The 22,491-nt window shown below is 38.3% G+C and overlaps 1 protein-coding gene across 1 annotated transcript; it reads right to left on the minus strand.

Annotated features, from left to right (window-relative positions):
- Positions 1-1,462: 1,462 nt before the first annotated feature.
- On the minus strand, positions 1,463-8,267 carry LOC134573718 (nicotinamide N-methyltransferase-like). The gene is made up of 4 exons (XM_063433497.1): positions 8,229-8,267; positions 6,729-6,906; positions 5,980-6,187; positions 1,463-1,892 (listed from the first exon to the last, which is right to left on the minus strand). Exons 2-4 carry the CDS (start codon positions 6,874-6,876, stop codon positions 1,463-1,465), a joined length of 786 nt encoding a protein of 261 aa, XP_063289567.1. The 5' UTR covers positions 6,877-6,906; positions 8,229-8,267.
- Between the last annotated feature and the right edge of the window lie 14,224 nt (positions 8,268-22,491).

Raw genomic sequence — 22,491 nt, forward strand, 5'->3', positions numbered from 1 at the left:
ACCCCCAAGTGATATCCCTCAGCATTCTAGATAAAGGAATAGTGGAACCCCATTGGTTTTATTTTACCTCCTACCTACTTATAAGCATGCTCATATTGTTCAAGTTTACTCTTAGTAGCATGTCAGCTACCTCGGTTCACTAGCATGTTGAAACCAATCTTCCTACTAATATAAAAACTGTGCATTGTATTTACAAGTCATGCCCTGATATCTCACGGTTTGCCCTTATATCATTTGTCTCTGCTGCCGGGACATTGCAAATACTCCTGTAACTGCTTTTCTCTTATGCACAAAAAAAAAAGAAGAAAAAAAAATAAATAAAAAAGATAGGGTAGGTGACAGCTTGACAATATGGCTGCATAATTCAAAAACAGATTTTAAAAAACAACAACACAGAAATACCTACGCTGCTTCAAAATAAACCTCTGGGTGGGACAAGCCAAGAAATAATCTTCCCACTCAAACTCCCACTACTCTGGATGGCAGCAAAGGCCATAGTATATTCGGACTGATAAATACTGTAGCCATTGCTGTGTGAGGGATTAAATATTGGAACATGATATATTTTTAAGGGATGACAAGTCTCGGGGTACTATTTTTTGTTTTTCATTTTCTTATTTATTTCTTCTTCCTTTTTTATTCACTCCGATATTGATTTAAAATGCATGCTATATAATATACTATTTTGAATCATGATGGTCTCCCATAAACCTTAACCCTTTCTGGAATTACAATACATTTTCAATCAATAACTATGTGCAATCTCACTATCCAAGAACATACAAGTACATACAAGTACTTGTATGGGAAGGGGAAGCATAGGTTAACTCCGACAAATATATGAGCTGTGAGAGGGGCTTATGATTTTTTTCAAAATGTTACAGCTCAAATACCAATTCATTAAAAACATGAATGCAGATCCTGGGGCTTTGTACACATACATATTATAATGATTAAAACATTTTCATTAGCATTATATTAGTATTAATGTATTAGAATATAACAACAATTTCTAACCAGTAATAGAAATACGCAGCATTCAAGTGAATTAGTTAGTTCATGACTTTCAGGTCACTTTATTATATTTTCTCCAAGTTTATTTACTACATATACCATATATAACTACTGGCCATCCAAAATAACCCTATTCATAATACGAGCAAATTGGACCTGGCAAAATAAGAACATATTTGAATAATAAGCTAGTTTTACATGCAGATAAAGATATATGGATGCCGAGTATCAAAACCAACAAGCATAATCTCAGTGTGACATAAACAAGCAATGTACGTGCACCAAGATGAAAGAAAAGCTAGTTTCAAGTAAATATTAAAAAATGTCTTTAAAATTAAACATTTTTTAACAATGAATAACACAAAAACATGAAAATGCAGAATAGTTTTACGTTTAATTTTGCTTTTAAAAGACTTTTTCACAACTATATATTTTGGAGTTAATTTGGTTAATTCTCTCTTTCCTTACGAGCTAAAATAAACCCAGTCTGTTTATGATCCATTAAGTCGTCATTTACTTTGCTTTCATATACTTCAAAAATCACAGCGGTATACCCATTGTCTCTGAGAGCTTCCTTCACAAACTCTTCATTATAGTTTAACATGGAAAACCTGTGATCACCAATCGTATAATAGGTCCCATTGAAAACGGCAAACAGAATGAGGTGACCTCCCACCTTCACAAGGGATGAGAATTTCTTAAATCCATTGAGATAACTGTCATGATCTTTAAAGGTAGCATCAAAGTACCCAATGCTTACTGCACAGTCTGCTTGAGGCAGGACGATGGAACCCAGTGGATTGTCATTGGTGGGATCCCATTTTAAACAACGTTTCACAATTCTTCTGACTTTCTCTTCCTCAGTTTCCAAGGGTTTACTGAAATTTGAAATATTCAATTCATTTTAAGATCATAAACATAATTAATTATATTGATCAGTACACACATTTGTCTAGTGGTTGATCAATTCTTTTTATTTTTGGTCTTACATTTGTTGCTTAAATGAAAACAAAATCAAATTTAAAGCAAAGTGCTTTCCTTGTAAATACATTATTTTGCTCACTCTGATGGTTCCTTTGAGAGAATTCGATATCTATTTTATGTATCTGGCCTGCCTCTACTTTGGTGAGAAGCTGAGTCGTGGCAGGAAAACTGTAGGATTAATGGAGAGAAGTGCCAAAACTGCCATTAATCTGTTATCCTTTCTCAAGGCATGTCAGTTTATTAAAGTCCGTGTAATAATGGTCTTTAATGAAGAGCCTTTTTACATAATGTTTAATATTCCTTCTAGGCTGTAATGGTCTCATCAACCTGTTGTTCCTGTAACATTTTGTATTGTAAAGCACTGTGGAATATGTTGTTGCTATATAAATTAATTATGATCAGGGGCGTACCTAGAGCATTTGGCACCCGGGGCGGACCCTGAGTGTGCACCCCCCCCCCCATAATAAAAATTTAAGAAAACACCCACAATTTTTTGCTTTCCTATGGACTGTTTGAATGTGCGCGCAGCTCTTGCCGCGCATGTGCATTCGGCTCCACTCGGGAGCTGACGTCGGCGGGGGAGAAGAGGTCACCCCTTAAAACCCATTCAGCCACTTACCTTTCTCCAACGTCGGGCTCCCTCGGCGCTGGTGACCTCTCCTCCCCCTGCCGACGTTAGATCCGAATGCGCATGCGCGGCAAGAGCCGCATGTGCATTCAAACTGCCCATAGGAAAGCATTACTCAATGCTTTCCTATGGACGTCCAGCGTCTTCTCACGGTGAGTTTTACAGTGAGAATTGCGGAAGCGCCTCTAGCGGCTGTCAGTGAGACAGCCACTAGAGGCTGGATTAACCCTCAGTGAAACATATGTTTTCAGCTGCAGGGTTAAAACTAGAGGGACCTGGCACCCATACCACTTTATTGAGCGGATCCTTAGAAATAGCATAGGAAAGGGATTTGAGTTCAAAAGATGTAGCGGCTAGGGCAGAGGTTTTGTAGAAGGGGGCCAGGGCAGGGATTTTGTATAAATGCGCCATTTTTGTAGAAGGGGGAAGACCAGTGCTTTTGTAGAAAGGGGCTGGTGAGAAACTTCTAGAAAACTCCTCCCCTGCCCCTTTCTACAAAGCCCCTGGTCTCGCCCCTTCTAGAAAACCCCTGCACACTGATCACATAAATTTCATACACTCGCTACACATAAAAACCCTGCACCCCGATCACATAAATTTCATACACTCCCTACACATAAAAAAACCTGCACATCCCCCTTAATTAAAAAAAAACCCTGCACACCCCCTTAATAAAAAACAAAAACCCTGCACACCCCCTTAATAAAAAACAAAAATCTGCAGTGCACATCCTCCCTTAATAAATAAAATACTGCAACCCCCTTAATAAAAAATAAACCTGCACCCCCCTTTAATTAAACATAACCCCTCTAAATAAACTTCCCCCGTGCTGCACCCCCTTTAATTAATCCACCCCCTCTTTAATTAATCCACCCCCTCTTTAATTTATCCACAACCCCTCTTTAATGAATCCACAACCCCTCTTTAATTAATCCACAACCCCTCTAATTAATCCACCCCCTCTAATTAATCCACCTCCCTCTAATTAATCCACCCCCTCTAATTAATCCACCCTCCCTCTAATTAATCCCCCATAATTAATCCACCCCCTCTAATTAATCCACCCCCCTCTAATTAACCCAACCCCTCTAATTAACCCAACCCCTCTAATTAACCCAACCCCTCTAATTAATCCACCCCCTCTAATTAATCCACCCTCCCTTTAATTAATCCACCCCCTCTCTAATTAATCCACCCCCTCTAATTAATCCACCCCCTCTAATTAATCCACCCCCTCTAATTAATCCACCCCCCTCTAATACACCCCCTCTAATTAATCCACCCCCTCTAATTAATCCACCCCCTCTAATTAATCCACCCCCCTCTAATTAATCCACCCTCTCTAATTAATCCACCCCCGCTAATTAATATACCCCCTCTAATTAATACACCTCCCTCTAATTAATACACCTCCCTCTAATTAATACACCCCCTCTAATTAATACACCCCCTCTAATTAATACACCCCCCTCTAATTAATCCACCCCCTCTAATTAATCCACCCCCTCTAATTAATACACCCCCCTCTAATTAATACACCCCTCTAATTAATAAACCCCCCTCTAATTAATAAACCCCCCTCTAATTAATACACCCCCCTCTAATTAATACACCCCCCTCTAATTAATACACCTCCCTCTAATTAATACACCTCCCTCTAATTAATACACCCCCTCTAATTAATACACCCCCTCTAATTAATACACCCCCCTCTAATTAATCCACCCCCTCTAATTAATCCACCCCCTCTAATTAATCCACCCCCTCTAATTAATACACCCCTCTAATTAATAAACCCCCCTCTAATTAATAAACCCCCCTCTAATTAATACACCCCCCTCTAATTAATACACCCCCTCTAATTAATACACCCTTCTCTAATTAATAAACCCCCCTCTAATTAATACACCCCCCTCTAATTAATACACCCCCCTCTAATTAATACACCCCCCCTTTAATTAATACACCCCCTCTAATTAATACACCCCCCCTTTAATTAATACACCCCCTCTAATTAATAAACCCCCCTCTACATAATACACCCCCCCCCTTTAATTAATCCACCCCCCTCTAATTAATCCACCCCCCTCTAATTAATACACCCCCTCTAATTAATCCACCCCCCCTCTAATTAATACACCCCCCCCCCCTTTAATGAATTCAGCCCCAGACATAAAATAACTACTTTATACTTACATTTTGATGATGCTTTGCTTGCCCGCCGAGTCCGACCACTAGGTGCCTCACCGCCCGGAAATGGATCCTTCCGCTGAAGATCCGTGAAGGCGGACTGACGGCGTTGCGCACGTCGTCATCACGTTGCGCGACGCCGCGGCCCGCAACGCTTCTCCCCCTCCTCCTCATAAAGAAGGAAGTCCCGCCGGTGTTTGGCCGCAAAGGTGCTGCGGCTGTGCGCAGCGTAAAGATGGGGGGTGACACATGACACTGGAAGTCATGGCACCCCCCTAGTCAGTGGCACCCGGGGCGGGCCGCCCCCCCCGCCCCCCCCTTAGTACGCCACTGATTATGATAATAATAATAATAATAATCCCCTATACTTAACCAATGTAGTTTTGTAAGATCTGATCTGACAAATAAAATTAAATATAGAAATCCACACAGTTGTATTTAGTGCAACCATGCAACTGGGCACCAATATCTTGGCTACCTGTCAATCATTATAAATGCTGGCCTTTGCATTAGGCACTCACCATAGAGAGGATTTGGAGAGAGAGAGAAACTGAACACATGGGGGATTACAAAGAGGAACTCTCAGAGTCTGGGCTTGGGAAGAAGGGGACAGTTTGCAAATGCTGCAGAGAAGAGATCTATAGCTTTTGCAAGCTGTTTTTAGATATACCCTCAATGAAAAAAGACATCATTAGATGCATGCATGTTTTCATATCTACTAAATAGTAATTTCTAATATATTTTGTATTTGAGCTTTGGAATGTTCCTTTAAGTATTTGTAACATTTAAGGGTTTTTGCTGGTTTTGTGTTTAGTGAGTAATGTGCTGTAATAGTAAAATAAATAATGAAACTTGGCAAGCCCTATCTCAATATTTGGTGTCCATTTACTGGAGTGGAAGGGTTGGCATCTGGTGATGGGTATAGCTAGGGGTTTATGCAGTCATGAGCTAATGGGGAAAAAAACATGTTAGTCTACAGGCTGGTGAGTTTTCCTGGTGTACAAATGAGGCTGAATTATTCTTTATTAACTAATTTTTTTTTTTGCATGTTAATGAAAGTAAAAAAAACGTGTAGACATGACTTTGGTAGTGAATGGGGTTAGCTCGCTCCATAAATTGAAAAGGGTAAGGTGTATAAAATCTCTCTAACCCAGCAGACTCACCTCACACCCTTAAGTTCACATAAAATTTCAGCAGCATGAGACCAGTCTACAGCTCCTGGCTCCTTATTCAGCCATTTTTCCATTTCCTTAAGCGTTCGATCTGATGAGTCTAAAATGGTGATTTCCTTGAAGAAATCGGACATAACCAACAAATGAAAAAAGGCAGCACCAACAGTGAGGTCTATCAGAGTCTCTCCTTTCACAATACCTGGGGGAACAAATTAGTAGACACATCACATCCTCTACACTACAATAATGTTTTCTTTTTGATACACGTATTTTTGAGCCTGAGATAAAAGGCTATCACATTCGCTTACAATAAAACCACATTAATTATAAACTGGTTTTCAAAATGCCATTGGGATATTAAAATAATTTAAGTGCATATAAGCAAAGGCTGTATACAGTTTGTAGAGTTGCCTGACTAGATCCTGGCATCTGGACCACACAATGCATTGCAACATGATCTCCCTTCTGTCCTCTAAACTAGATATATTATCTTTCCCATCATGATATACACTTTCATGTTTTCATGAGCACAAAAAGGACGCAGTTCTTAATGTTTAAAATCCCAGAAATTGACGGCACAATAAGGAGGAGTTTTAGATTCATATCTTCTCACTTTTCTCTGGTGACAAAATTCAGACAAGTCACCTCGGGTCTTTACAAATAACTGTGAGAGTGGCCCTCTAATACTGGTGGCACTGAGGACAGAATATAAATGTTTGCGTGGAAGACAATGAACGTACCTGAACGCAAACACTGAAATATTTTTTGCATTGTAGTGTCTAAAAATTCTTCTCTGTAATCCGTCTTATCACGACCAACATATGTTTCTATAATCAAATGATGATCAAACTCTTCATCGTGATAATCTTTATGTTTCATTCCCTCCATCTCGAGGCTTTATTTTCAGGTAGCAATTCACTAGCAAAGTATATCAAAGTTTATATCTGTTAATGCAGAAGACATCTCTAAAATATGTATAAAACAGAAGTATTTTTCTGCATTATTTTTCTATATTTTCCTTCTTCAGGACTCACTTCACTCTCACAGGAACAGCAATAGTGAAGCTCTGCATTTAACATCTAGCAGAAACTCCCACAACCTCCAGGATTCACTTCACAGGAGCAGCAATAGTGAAGCTCTGCATTTTTTCTCAGCACTACCCACCCAAGTTCCCCCTAAATATATAGCCTGCTCTTCCATATGTTTGAGATTCTCACTCAATTATCTCTTCATTCCCTTTATATTCTACCAATAGCTGCAACTCTCTGTTAACTTCTTTTAGCCATCACTTCCAAACTTCCCCTGCTCCCTCTTGTCTCAAATCCCCACGGTATCCCTTAGATTGTAAGCTCATGGGCCATCTAGCTAAGCACTTTGTATAAAAGAGCTACAATGGCTAGATATCAGCTTAAGGGCAGGACCCTCTCTACCTCTTGTATTTGTCTGTGTATGTTGTACGTCCTCCACTAATTGTACAGCGCTACGGAATCTTTTGGTGCTTTATAAATACCAGTAATAGATAAATATGTTTCTAGTTAATGTGTCGCTCACAAAATTTTTCTAGAAGGCATTTTTCTACAGGACTTTAACAGTTTATTTGCTAAATAGTAGGTTTAGGTGAGCCAATTTAGTACATTTAGTAATTTAGTACATTTAGTAATTTAATACAATTTAGCTCTTTCAGCTTTTTCTTGTAATTTATTTTACAATTCTTTGCAGGTCACTGTTTAGTGAATAAGTCCCAGCTGTAACTCTCTCAGTTTCGATGATGATGCATATATGCTATAGTTTTGTTCCTTGTGATTTCATATATTAATAATTTATTCTATCACAAACTGTTGTCTGTATCACAACCTAATTTCCATTATTGGAAGATTGCTAATCTATATAAGGGCACAATATTTCAGATAAAATGTTCAATAAAAATGTAAATTGCAGAGTTATTTACTAAACTGATATCTGTAACTATTTTTAAATGTATGCAATGTAAGTTTTGTGACCACCAAACGCTGTTAAATATTTACATTCCAGAAAAGTGTAAATATATTATTTACTGGGAATTCTGATAGAAGTTGAAAAGAGATAAACGTAGTTTACCTGATATTAATCTAATTTTCCCTTAATCGCAGCCTTTTTCAGCTTTGCACATTAACTGTAGTAATTATGGCTCCAGGTGTACTCTGACATCCTCTTCCCCAATGTAAGTAGTCAGTTTGTTTGCTAATGGTTCGCCTTGTTACCTGGGGTCCGCTCTGCACCAGTCACAGCCTTCTCTCTAGCCAGAAGCTCTCTTCTCTGAGATAAACCCAGTAATAAAGATCTTAGCTCACTGACTGAGAGCAATCAGCTGATCTTTTCAGCCAATGAGCTGGCCCCACACAACAGGCTTTAGGCAAATTACTTATAATAAATTATTGAATAGCAATTAGCTTATAATTTATCTTGGTGAATGGGTAGTGGTGGCAACTTCTTCAGGAAACCTTCCTAGTCGGTCCCCCAAACAGACCAAATATATAATGCAATTCAATATGAGGTTACAGCTATGTATCTAAAGAAATAATATACAATATTACATTTGGTAATGTTGCAGCCTTTAAATCAGGAGACCTAATAAAAAATGAGTCTCTATAAACTGTGGGGTGGGGGTACCAGGGCACTCCTTGTACCACAGCCACTACATCCTGCTTAGAGTGTTCTTTTAAAACAATGTGTAACAAAAAATATCTATTTAGATTTCATTATAGTGTAGGTATTTTGTGAATTTCTTTAAAACGTGCTTTTTTTTTTTTCAGTAAATATATTTTGCATAAAAGAAAAAGTATGTGTAGAGGGAAGAAGGGTTTATGTTGTGATGGGATTGATTTACACTGTTATGGTGATTAACCAGAATCCGAGGGGAGATCACCCTTTGTTGTTATTTGCTTAACTTTTTGCATTGTGTCATTTGGCATGAGAACTCTCTATATCAGGCATAGGCAACCTTCGGCATGCCAGATGTTTTGGACTACATCTCCCATGATGCTTTGCCAGCATTATGGGTGTAAGAGCATTATGGGGGATGTAGTCCACAACATCTGGCGTGCCGAAGGTTGCCTATCCCTGCTCTATATGATGATTTTATTTTTAAAAATATATGTATTTCTTAACATGGGCATCAACTTCCCTCAGAATAGACTAGCTTTTCTTGATCGGATGAAAAATGACCAATTAATTTGCTGTTTACAGGAAACTCACTGTAAAGATTTAGATGCCCTATGTCTGAGAAACAGGTTTTATCCCATCTAGGGACATTCTTCTTTAGCAGTCAACAAAAAGAGGGGAGTTCTTATAATAATTTAAAATAGTAATAATATGAAGAGATATATAAACTGATGGATTATGAAGGAAGATTTCTCGTTCTAATCTGTAGACTAACCAATACGAAATTTTCAATTATGAATACAGTTGTGCTGAAATTTTTGCATACCCTTGGAGAATTGGTTATATATATATACAATTTTTAAAGAAAACACAAGTGAGCTGGCAAAACACGTTTCTTTTATTTCTTATGGGATTCATATTCAACTGTAGGTTATAACAGAATGGCACAATCATAAAACAAAACATGGCAACAAAGAAAAAAATGAAATGCCCCCTGTTCAAAAGTCTGCATCCCCTTAGTTCTTAATACTGTGTATTGCACCCTTTATCATCAATGACAGCGTGCAGTCTTTGTAATAGTTGTCTAATTCTTGCAGGTGGTATAGCTGCCCATTTATATTGGCAAAAGGCCTCAAGGTCATACAAAATCGTTGGTCATCTTGCATGAGATCTCCCCAGAGCGGCTCGATGATTTTAAGGTCAGGATACTGTGATGGCCACTCCAGAACCTTCACCTTTTTCTGCTGTTACCACTGGAGGGTCAGCTTGGCCTTGTGCTTAGGGTCATTGTCATGCTGGAAAGTCCAAGCGCGTCCCATGCACAGCCTTGGTGCAGCGGAATGCAAATTGTCTTCCAGTATTTTCTGATAACAACTGCATTCATCTTGCCATTAATTTTCACAATAATCGCTGTGCCCTTAGAGCTCACAACCCCCCAAACTATCAGTGAGCCACCACAATTCTTCAAAGTAGGGATGGTATTCTTTTCACTATAGGCCTTGTTGACCCTTCTCCAAACATAGCGCTTATGGTGGTGACCACAAAGGTCTATTTTGGTCTTGTCACTCCAAATTACAGTGTGCCAGAAGCTGTGAGGCGTGTCAAGGTGTTGTTGGGCATATTGTAACCGTTTTTTTTTTCATTGTGGCATTGATGCAGTAATTGACGCAGTGGCATAGTCACCTTGTGTGTCTGTAACAAGGTCAAACATTCAAGAGTATGTCAACTTTTGATCAGGGCCATTTGGGTGATTTCTGTTACCATTATGATTTAAAAAAGGAGCCAAACAACTATCTGATGATAAATGGCTTCATTTGATCCCTATGCTTTAATAAAATACATTTTTTTTGCATGATTAGTCATATTTTCAAAATCCATGCCAACATTTCACAATCTCTGCCAGGGTATGCAAACTTTTGAGCACAACTGTATGCTTCCAAACAAGATGAATAAAAAAAGTGATCATTTTAATAAAGAACAAATAAGGTAGGTATAACTTGCCCTTAAGAGCCAATTGTAATTTCTCCCTGTAACAACGATGCCCTTTGAATATATATTTTTTTTTATTTCTAGTTTATATTTATTTTTGTGTGTGAAAAGCAAACAGCTCTATTTTCATGAAATATTCTTAGCTAAGAAAAGGAATATTGTGCTTTCAGCATTTTGGGAAAATAATATTAGAGCAACACTCCAAGTACCATAACCACTAACTATTGTTTGCAATAGCTCTTAACAGAGTAGAGCCGGCACTGCCATTCCAGTGTCAGCACTGCTGGGCCTCCTGCAGCTGGACGGGCCAATGGGAAGATCTACAGTGTAATTGTAAGCAAAGTGTAAGCTCACCTGAAAAGTGAAGGCAAATTCCTCAGTTGCTGCTGAAAGACAAAATCTATAATTATAGAAAAAAAGCTCTCTGTGCGTGAAAGACACCTAAATAGAAGTATCTTGTAGTGCTTATACACTCTAGTGGGTATCTCTCTTTCCCACCTATAAACATGCATACAGAAACAAGATTATTGGAGGAACAAACTACCACCAATCTATAGAGTGGAGCACATCAAATGGTGTGTGTGTATACATTAAAACACCTACCCCTAATTGGGGGACAGCAAATATTGTTTGATATCCTAAAAAGGAGAAAAATCTCTATTGTGCAGGTAACTTTAGATTTTTTTTAGAATCCTGTGTAGAGCAATAATGGTTCAACTCACATGGTTCTGAGCCTAGTATGACAGGCTCAGATCATACTCGTAGTAGTGTACTTAGGTGTCACAACCCCCCCTTTTGGATTCTGTGATGTATACACTCAAAGAGACAAAAGTGGAGAAATAGGGGATAATGCTCTTAGTGTAATACAGTTAACTCCCAGGTAGCTTACATATACAATAAATGACTGCTCACCTTTGCTGGAGCCTAAAAACCTGGCTCTAGGTATATTCACTTGTGTGACTATTAAGGAGGCACAGTCCTTCTTTACGGAAGCAGACAGTTGGGACGCTTGTAGGACCTTTATAGTAATTTATTTAAACATTAAAACATAGGTACAACAACAAAAAATTATAACATCAGCAACATGCTTCAAAGTTCACAGGCTCTCCCTCTCCCTATCATATTAGGCAACCCTTGGGCCAGAACAAAAGTGTCATTATTATTTCCTTTGTTAATATCTGTGCATGTGGTATAGGGTTTCTCACCTAAATATCGCCCCACTTCTTATGGACTTTAAACTATGTTGTGAGCAATTTAAGTGAAGAATGGGAAAAGTTAAAGCGAAAAATAAGGTTAGGTAATTGTATTTCAAATCATCTAATAAGAGACAATAGAATCCAATATAGAGAATATACCTCTAAGAAACTGGTTACGTCAAGGCATAATAGTCAAAGGTTCTAATATAAAATCCTTCCCTTGACTACAAGAGTAATTTTCCCTCCAAAACCATTGACTATTTACATAACTGAGAGTTAAACATGTTATAAGCCTCTTTAATATAGATTACAACTCACAGTGTATTCAGGAAATATCAAAGTTGATGATGAACAGGGTAAATGTAGACAGACCTCTATCCAGATCTATGGACACAACTCTTCCAAATATCCCAGTGATAAACAGATGGGGAAAAGTACTAATGTGTTGGATAGATAAAACTAAATAATCAAAAGCTTATTACCAGGTTACTAAAAATCAGTGTTCCCAACCCAGTCATCATGGACCACCAACAGTCCAGGATTTATATATTTCCCTGTTTTATTCCAATGGAGAAACTGACAAAACCTGGACTGTTGGTGGTTCATGAGAACTGGGTTGGGGAACACTGGTCTAAATTATGTAGAGACTCATTTCAAAGTTATAATCAAATGGTATTATACACCAGAGAGTCTTCATAAAATATCTCCTACAAATTCAAACCTATGCTAGAGATGTATTCTAGCTCCAGGTTCTTACATCCATATATGGTGGAGCTGTCCAAAAATTATAAAAGTCTGGACTAATATGTTAAACTGTGTTCCTAATGGGAATCTCTGCTATTACTAGATCCCTTACAACAGCTCTCCTACACTTAGAATAACCCATTCTAACCAAGTCAAATTAATTTTTAGCGATACACTGTTTTGTCTTTGTAAAAATATTAATTGACCGTAATTAGAGAAAAACTGAAATCCCTACTTGGAATCATATTAAAAAAAACAGTTAATCTTTCAATTAGATATGGAGCAAAGAATCAATCAAGTAAGTAACTTTACCACTCAGAAAAAGTTTGTGTAGATTAAGAATTAGATAAACGCCCTGGAAAACTGTCACTCTACGACCTAATACAGTCTCTCCGATACTATTAGGATAATAATGTAGCAACCCATGGCTTGTATTCTCTGCTGCTGTCTATGTATGTCCTTATTTAATGTTTTCATATCATATCCCTCATATCATAATCACAATCATGAAACAAATCTCTTTCTAACTACCATATATACTCGAGTATAAGCCGACCCGAATATAAGCCGCGGCCCCTAATTTTACCCCAAAAAACTGGGAAAACTTATTGACTCGAGTATAAGACTAGGGTGGGAAATGCAGCAGCTACTGGTAAATTTCTAAATAAAATTAGATCCTAAAAAAAATATATTCATTGAATATTTATTTACAGTGTGTATATATAATGAATGCAGTGTGTGTGTGTATGAGTGCAGTGTGTGTATATGAGTGCAGTGTGTGTGTATGAGTGCAGTGTGTGTATGAATGCAGTGTGTGTGTGTATGAGTGCAGTGTTTGTGTATGAGTGCAGTGTGTGTGTGTGTGATGCAGTGTGTGTTTGTTTGTGTTGCAGAGCCTTGGTGGGGAGTGGGCATTTTTATTATTATTTTTATTATTATTATTTTAATATTTTTTTGTTGTTAAATTATAATTTTTTGTTTTATTAATATTTGTTTTATTGTTATTCATTTTTATTTTAGTATTATTTTTTTAAATATTATTTTATTATTATTATTATTTATATATATTTTTTTCGTCCCCCCTCCCTGATTGATACATGGCACGGAGGGGGGCTCTCCCTCCCTGGTGGTCCAGTGGCATTGGCAGTTCAGTGGAGGGGGGCTGGCAGGAAGCTGTAACTTACCTCTCCTGCAACTCCTGTCAGCTCACTCCTCCTCCGCGCTGGTCCTGTCAGCTCCCCTGTCAGCTCCCAGTGTAAGTCTCGTGACCGCGCTATGACCCCGCGGCTCTCGCGAGACTTACACTGGGAGCTGACAGGGGAGCTGACCGAACCGGCGCGGAGGAGAAGGTAGCTGACAGGAGCTGCAGGAGAGGTAAGTTACAGCTTCCTGCCAGCCCCCCTCCACTGAACTGCCAATGCCACTGGACCACCAGGGAGGGAGAGCCCCCCTCCCTGTCAGGATACACAAAAATACATCCACTGCTTAAAAAAAAATAAACCTCTAGGTGAGGTGAGCCCAGAAATAAGCTTTGCACTCAAACTCCGACTACTCTGGATGGCAGCCAAGGCCAGACTATATTTAGGCTGATTAATACTAGAGCCATTTCTGTGTGAGGGATCAAAATAATGGGACATGATATATTATTAAGGTATTACAAGCCCCGGGTAAATATAATATTTCTGTTCATTTTTTATTAAGTTCTTGTATTAGTTTTCTTTCAACAATTTATATTCAAATTTATAATGTAAAAAATGATTACATCTTATTATAGGTCAGCTGTTTTGTGGGGGGGGGGGGGGATTAGTTTGTATTTCTTTCAAATTTGCTCTCTGGGTTTTAATTTGATTTAACACGTAATTTACAAACAAAAAGAATGCATCATTGTTTTTTACTCCTAGTGGTCTCCCATAAACCTTAGCCCTTTCTAGAATTACAACTCATTTTAAATAAATCACTATCTTTTTCCAAATGTTACCATTCAAATGCCAAATCACAAAAAACAAATGCAGAGCCTGGGGATTTGTACACATAAATATTACAATTATTTTTAGTTTTTTTTTATTAGCATAATACAACAATGAATGTATTTTAATATAACACCAATTCTAACCAGTAATAGAAATACACAACATGCAAGTGAATTAGTCAGATCAGGGTTTTCATAGCGAACTTTAGTATATTTTATACAATTTTATTTACTTCAGTATTAAGTGAAATAACCTAGGCTTGTGTCTAGAAAATGTATTCAGATAAAGCAAAATCAAGACAAGGAAGCATTTAAAAAAAAAAAAATACATCTTTAATTGCCTTTCTTAATCTGTTGAACTCCAAAAAAAAAAAAAAAAAAAACAATTAAACAACACAAAATCTAATCAAAAGAAGTTTTAAAAACAGACTACCTAAAAATAGAAAAAAAATAGAAGAGTGCAAAAAAAGGGAATTAAGTTTTTTGTTTTCTTTATTTAATCATTTGTGTGTACTATGCACATGAATAGACATTATAGGTTATTTACAAAGAATAAGTGGAGATATACTCAAACCTCTAAGTACAACCCATAGTGAGATGGGGAACATTTGAATATACTTAATATATAGGAAGGACTACAAGACATCAAAAGACAATTCAAAAACATCACGTTTCACTTCATTTCAGAGATCACCATAATAGTGACCCTTCTTTACATTTTAAAGGCATTCAGAAGGTATACCACGATTGGAGAGGAGGTGATTTTAATCAAATGAAATGAAGAAAATCCATGAGTTTAATACACGTATTCTTTATTTTTTTTCTCTTGTACGTCAAGTGTGCCTGAATCTGGAGTCACAGCACTTTAGTGTGTAGCAGCTCGTTTATAATAACATATATTGCACAGCCTTGTATTATTTATCATTTTAATTGCATGCTAAGGGGGATTATTTATCAATGTTTTACTCATTTTTACTTTCCTTCCTGAATGCTTTTGTAGGGCTTTTTACAATTTCAATTTAATAGATTATAGGTTATTTGTTTGCCAGATATATTTAATTTTTTTTTTTTTTTTTTTTTTTTTTTTAGAAGTATAGTAAATAAAATAAAAATAAAGACAGATGTGTCTGCTGGGTAATAATTGCCCTGTATATAACATATAACTATTGGCCATTCAAAATAACCATACTCATAATTGGAGTAATTTGGACAAAATGAAAGTAGAACATATTTGAATAATAAAATGTAATGCAGAATTTTGTAAAACTTAATTTTACATACATGTAAAGCTATATGGATACTGAGTATCACAATCAATCATAAACTCAGTGTGGTATAAACTAACTTTGTATTTACACTAAGAAGAGAGAGACAAAAAAGCCAAGTGAATGTTAAAAAATGTCTTTAAAATTAAACATATTTTAACAATGAACAACATTACATTTTACTTTTAAAAGACTTTTTCACAACTGTATATTTTAGAATTAATTTGGTTAATTCTCTCTTTGCTTTTGAGCTACAATAAACCCAATATATTTATGATCCATTACGTCGTCATTTACTTTGCTTTTATATACTTCAAAAATCACAGCGGTATACCCATTGTCTCGAAGAACTTCTTTTACAAACTCTTCATTATAGTTTAAAATCGAAAACCTGTGATCACCAATTGTGTAATAGTTCGCATTGAAAAAGGCAAATAGAATGAGGTGACCTCCCACCTTCACAAGAGAGGAGAATTTTCGAAAGCTGTTGCGATAACTCTCATGATCCTTACAGGAGGCATCAAAGTACCCAATGCTTACTGCACAGTCTGCTTGAGGCAGTATGATGGAACCCAGTGGATTGTCATTGGTGGGATCCCATTTTAAACAACGTTTCACAAGTCTTCTGACTTTATCTTCCTCAGCTTCCACTAGTTCACTGAAATTTGATATATTCAATTAATTTAAATAGCATAAAAAATAATTGATGAAATTGATCAGTACACACATTCATCTAGCGGTTGATCAATTCCTTTAATATTTGGTCTTACTTTTGTTGCCTAAATGAAAACAAAATCAAATTAAAAGCAAAGTACTTACCTTGAAATTACATGCTTGAGCTTATCCTGATATCCTCCTTGAGTGAATTTGACATCCACTTCATGTACATGGCCTGTCTCCACTTTGGTGAGAAGCTGAGTTGTAGCAGGCAAACTGTAGGATTGATAGAAAGAATATATAACTGATTTTGTTACTTCCTGGTTTTGTTAGTTCAGTGGAGCTAAACTCAAGAAGCAGCAATTGCCCAGAGCACCTGCCTTGCAAAGACTACTCTTTAAGCTGCACTGGGAGTCTGTGATTGGACAGCCACAGGAGGTCTAGGTGGGATTAGAAGATGAGGGCTTGCAAAGGCTGCAGATAAGAGATCTGTAGCTTTGCAATCTGTTTTTGATATCCCCTGAATGAAAACAAAATGCATAATTAAATCCATGCAAGTTGTCATTTGGTGTTTATCTACTAACAAGTATTTTTTTTTATTTATTTTTTATTTGAGCAATGGAGTGTCCATTTAAGTATTTGAAAAGTTGGTTGGGTGGCCAAGTCCTATCAACATATTCTGTATCCATGTCCATTTACTGGGGTGGAAGGCGTGTCATCTGGTGATGGGCATAGCTAGGCTTTTGTGCAGTCATGAGCGAGCTAAAGGAGGACAAACGTTTTCCTCAACAGGCTGGTGATCCTTCCTGGAGTATAAATGAGGGCGAGTATGGCTTTATGTACTAAATTTTGTTTTGCAAAGTTAAAGGGACACTGTAGGCACCCAGACCACTTCAGCTCATTGAGGTGGTCTAGGTGCTCTGTCCCTTATGCACCTAGTGCTGCAATGTAAAACATAGCAGTTCCAGAGAAACAGCAATATTTACATTGCAGCACTAAGTCTGCCCTGTGTGGCTTCCGGAATCCAAACTGACTTTTGGTCCATTACCTGACGCCGGACGTCCTCTCTGCATGAGAACCTCCAGTGACAGATTTTCCTCATAGGAAAGCATTGAATAATGCTTTCCTATGGGAAGATCTAATGCGTGCACGCAGCCATTGCCACCCATGCCCATTAGGTCTCCCCCGCCGGCTTACCTCGGCTGGGGAGGAGCGTGAGTGGAGCTTGACCCATCACCGAGAGACATCGGCACTGGATTCAGGTAAGTGGCTGGATGGGTTTTAACTCCTCAGCCCCGCAGGAGGGGGGGTGTGGGGGAGGAAGGGACCTATTAACTCTGTAGTGCAAGGAAAACGACTTTGTTTTCCTGGCACTATAGGATCCCCTTAATGAAAGTAAAACGTGTATACATGACATGGTAAATGGGCTCAGTTTGTTCCATGGAGTTAGTTTGTTCTAAAAATTTAAAAAGGTAAGATAAAATTTCTCCAACCAAGCAGACTCACCTCACACCCTTAAGTTCACATGAAATTTCAGCAGCATGAGACCAGTCTACAGCTCCTGGCTCCTTATTCAGCCATCTCTCAATTTCATAAAGCGTTCGATCTGATGAATCCAAAATGGTGATTTCCGTAAAGAATTCGGACATAACCAATAAATGACAAAAGCCTGCACCAACAGTGAGGTCTATCAGAGTCTCTCCTTTCACAATACCTGAGGAGAAAGAAATTAGTAGACACATCACCTTCACTAAAATTATTTTTTCTGTTTGTTACATGCATTTTGAGCCTGGGGTAAATGGCTATCACATTCGCTTAGAATAAAACCACATTGTGATATACCTCTTTTCAAAATGCCATTGGGATGTTAAAATAATGTCGGTATATGGATGTAAAGGCTGTATACATTTTGTACAGTTACCTTACTAGATCCTGTCATCTGAACCACACAATACATTGCAACATGTTGTGCCATCTGTCCTCAAAACTATACATATTATTTTCCCTTCTTGATTTTAACTTTCATGTTTTCATAAGCACAAAAATGACACAGCTCCTAATGTTTAAAATCCCAGAAATTGAAGTCCAAAAGCTGACGGTACAATAAGGCAGAGCTTAGATTAATTTATCTCCATTCTCACTTTTCTCTGGTGACAAAATTCAAACAGACAAGTCACCAAATAACTGTGAGAGTGACTCTTTAATACTGGCGGCACTGAGGACAGAATATAATGGAAGACAATGAACGTACCTGAACACAAACACTGAAATATTTTTTGCATTGTAGTGATTAAAAGTTCCTCTTTGGAATCCGTCTTATCACGACCAACATATGTTTCTAGAATCAAATGATGATCAAACTCTTCATCGTGATAATCTTTATGTTTCATTCCCTCCATCTCGAGGCTTTATTTTCAGGTATCAATTTACTAGCAAAGGAAATAAAAAAATTATATCTGTTTATGCACAAAATATCTCTAAAATATTTATAAAACCTCAGTTCTTTTCTGCAGTATTTTTCAAGTTAACATATAGCTTTCTACATTTTTCTAGAAGACATTTTTCCTAATGGACTTTAACAGTTTATTCACTGTTTAAGGAATAAGTTCCAGCTGTAAGTCTCTCTGTTTCGATGATGATGATCATGAATATATGCGCTAGTCTTGTTCCTTGTTATCTAATATTTTAATAATTTATTCTATCACAAACTAATAACTGTATCACAACTTCATTTTCCATTACTGTAAGATTGCAAATCTATATAAAGGGCAGTGGATAAGGGCACTGTATTACAGATAAAATGTTCAATAAAAATGTAAATTGCAGTTATTTACTAAACTGATATCTGTAACTGTTTTTAAATTTATACAATGTAAGTTTTGTGATCACCAAACACTGGTAAACGTTTACATTCTAGAAAAGCGTAAATATATTATTTACTGGAAATTCTGATAAAAGTTGAAAAAATATAAATGTATTTTACCTGATTTTCCTTCTTTCCTCTTCAATCTCAGCCTTTTCTGTAATATCCCGTTTCTGTAATATCCAGTTTCTGTAATATCCAGTAATATCCAGTAATATCCAGTTCTGCACTTTAATAATGATGAGATCCCATAAATAACCCAACCCTACCAGTGGGCTGAATATAATTAAATTAAACTAAATTCAGTTTGTTGAGCTGATTGTTATGTGTTTTAAAATATAGATATAATGGATAGGTCCAACCAGGGTCTCCCTGATTTGTCCTGTTTATTTATAAAGCTAAAATAGTGAATTCCAGACAGTTATTGCACCTCATTTTAAAGTACTCTGTGCCCAACCATTTCAGAGTCAGTACCTGGACTGATAAATGGGTTAGTTTGTATATTTTCAACCACAATTTCCTGATGTAGGTATGATCAGAGGAATGGTTGAATCAGTCCTTTTACTGTTATTAATTTGACATATAATTGTCAGTGGTTATGGAGTCATTGAGTACTTTTTTGTTAATTATTTTTCTTCTTTTATCTCTTATAATATTGATTTTAAAGCAATATGTTTGCTAAAGGAACACTCCAAGTATCATAACCACCACATACTTTAGTGAGTATGATGCCAGTACTGCTCTGGCATCCCCTTCCCCAATGTAAGTAGTCAGATTATTTGCTAATGGTTCACCTTCTTACCTGGGTTCCGCTCTACACCAGTCACAGCCTCCTCTCTAGCCAGAAGCTCTCTTCACTGAGATAAGCCCACAATTATAGGTCTTAGCCCATTGGCTGGGAGCAATCAGCTGATGTTTTCAGCTAATGAGCTGCAAACAACTTGCACAACAGGCTTTAGGCAAATGATAATAACATATTGAATAACACTTAGATAATAACACTTAGATTATTCAATTTAATTTATCTTAGTGAATGTTTAGTGGTGGCAGCTTTACAGAAAAACGTTATTGTCAAATCGACGTTTCTGTCCCTAATCCGGGACTTTCATCAGGATTAGGGACTGAAACGTCGATTTGACAATAAAGTATTTTGATGTTGGAAATCCAGGAGTGCTAACAAACATTTGTTTCTTTTATCACAGTGTGGCTGAGCACCCGGTATCATTGGCTGGAGGTAGGAGTGCAAAAGTTCTTATATTTTTGATATACGAGCACCGGCCCTGCTGTGTGCCATGATGGGGCGGTGGGAAGATTAAAGATCTCCCTCACTAGCCAAAAGGCATTTCACTACGGCAGCTGAGAGAGGAGAGAGAAGGATACCGGGAGCTCTAGCCAGCAGCTCTGCCAGGTACTTCCTATCATAAGTATATAGGGGTGGATATAAAAAATACCCCACTCTGTCTCATTAGAGATATCTTTGCCAGAAGCTTAAGGAAGCAGGCTGAAGGGTCAGTGTAGGACCCGCTTAGAGGGGTCTGCCTTGATGTTGGCAGGCGGGCATTCCCTCCAATGGCCATTGGAGCAACTAAATGACCTCCATTTGTCTAAATATACATAGGGATTAAGGAGAGAACGCAGGTAACTTTTTCTTTTCTTTGGTTTTTACTATATATTGGGGCTGATGTGTACTCTAGTCATTGCTGCCTGCCCAGTAGTGATGGGAGTGAGCACAGGACTTATCTTTTTGTATTTGTAAACTGTCCACTTAGGAAGCAACACTGAGTGACAATCAATTTCACATGCTGTTGGGCAAATGGGATAGACAACAGGTGGAATTATAGGAAATTAGCAAGACACCCCCAATAAAGGAGTGGTTCTGCAGGTGGTGACCACAGACCACTTCTCAGTTCCTATGCTTCCTGGCTGATGTTTTGGTCACTTTTGAATGCTGGCAGTGCTTTCACTCTAGTGGTAGCATGAGACGGAGTCTACAACCCACACAAGTGGCTCAGGTAGTGCAGCTCATCCAGGATGGCACATCAATGTCTGTCAGCATAATGTCCAGAGCATGGAGGCGCTACCAGGAGACAGGCCAGTACATCAGGAGACGTGGAGGAGGCCGTAGGAGGGCAACAACCCAGCAGCAGGACCGCTACCTCTGCCTTTGTGCAAGGAGGAACAGGAGGAGCACTGCCAGAGCCCTGCAAAATGACCTCCAGCAGGCCACAAATGTGCATGTGTCTGCTCAAACGGTCAGAAACAGACTCCATGAGGGTGGTATGAGGGCCCAACATCCACAGGTGGGGGTTGTGCTTACAGCCCAACACCGTGCAGGACGTTTGGCATTTGCCAGAGAATGCCAAGATTGGAAAATTCACCACTGGCACCCTGTGCTCTTCACAGATGAAAGCAGGTTCACACTGAGCACATGTGACAGACGTGACAGAGTCTGGAGACGCCGTGGAGAACGTTTTGCTGCCTGCAACATCCTCCAGCATGACCGGTTTGGCAGTGGGTCAGTAATGGTGTGGGGTGGCATTTCTTTGGGGGCTGCACAGCCCTCCATGTGCTTGCCAGAGGTAGCCTGACTGCCATTAGGTACCGAGATGAGATCCTCAGACCCCTTGTGAGACCATGTGCTGGTGCGGTTGGCCCTGGGTTCCTCCTAATGCAAGACAATGCTAGACCTCATGTGGCTGGAGTGTGTCAGCAGTTCCTGCAAGACGAAGGCATTGATGCTATGGACTGGCCTGCCCGTTCCCCAGACCTGAATCCAGTTGAGCACATCTGGGACATCATGTCTCGCTCCATCCACCAATGTTACGTTGCACCACAGACTGTCCAGGAGTTGGCAGATGCTTTAGTCCAGGTCTGGGAGGAGATCCCTCAGGAGACCATCCGCCACCTCATCAGAAGCATGCCCAGGCATTGTAGGGAAGTCATACGGGCACGTGGAGGCCACACACACTACTGAGCCTCATTTTGACTTGTTTTAAGGACATTACATCAAAGTTGGATCAGCCTGTAGTGTGTCTTTCACTTTAATTTTGAGTGTGACTCCAAATCCAGACCTCCATGGGTTGAAAAATTTGGTTTCCCTCTTTTAATTTTTGTGTGATGTTGTCAGCACATTCAACTATGTAAATAACAAAGTATTTCAGAAGAATATTTTAATTCATT

The sequence above is a fragment of the Pelobates fuscus genome, chromosome 9 (genome assembly GCF_036172605.1).
Source record: "Pelobates fuscus isolate aPelFus1 chromosome 9, aPelFus1.pri, whole genome shotgun sequence".
NCBI lineage: Eukaryota > Metazoa > Chordata > Amphibia > Anura > Pelobatidae > Pelobates > Pelobates fuscus.

What these genes read in the sequence shown, in the direction of transcription:
- LOC134573718 (XM_063433497.1), bottom strand. Translation starts at nt 6,876, where the DNA reads ATGGAGGGAATGAAACATAAAGATTATCACGATGAAGAGTTTGATCAT. An exon ending in ATTTCAGTGTTTGCGTTCAG is followed by an intron (nt 6,188 to 6,728) that starts GTACGTTCATTG and finishes TTGTTCCCCCAG; the next exon opens with GTATTGTGAAAGGAGAGACT. An exon ending in TGTGAACTTAAGGGTGTGAG is followed by an intron (nt 1,893 to 5,979) that starts GTGAGTCTGCTG and finishes TTCAAATTTCAG; the next exon opens with TAAACCCTTGGAAACTGAGG.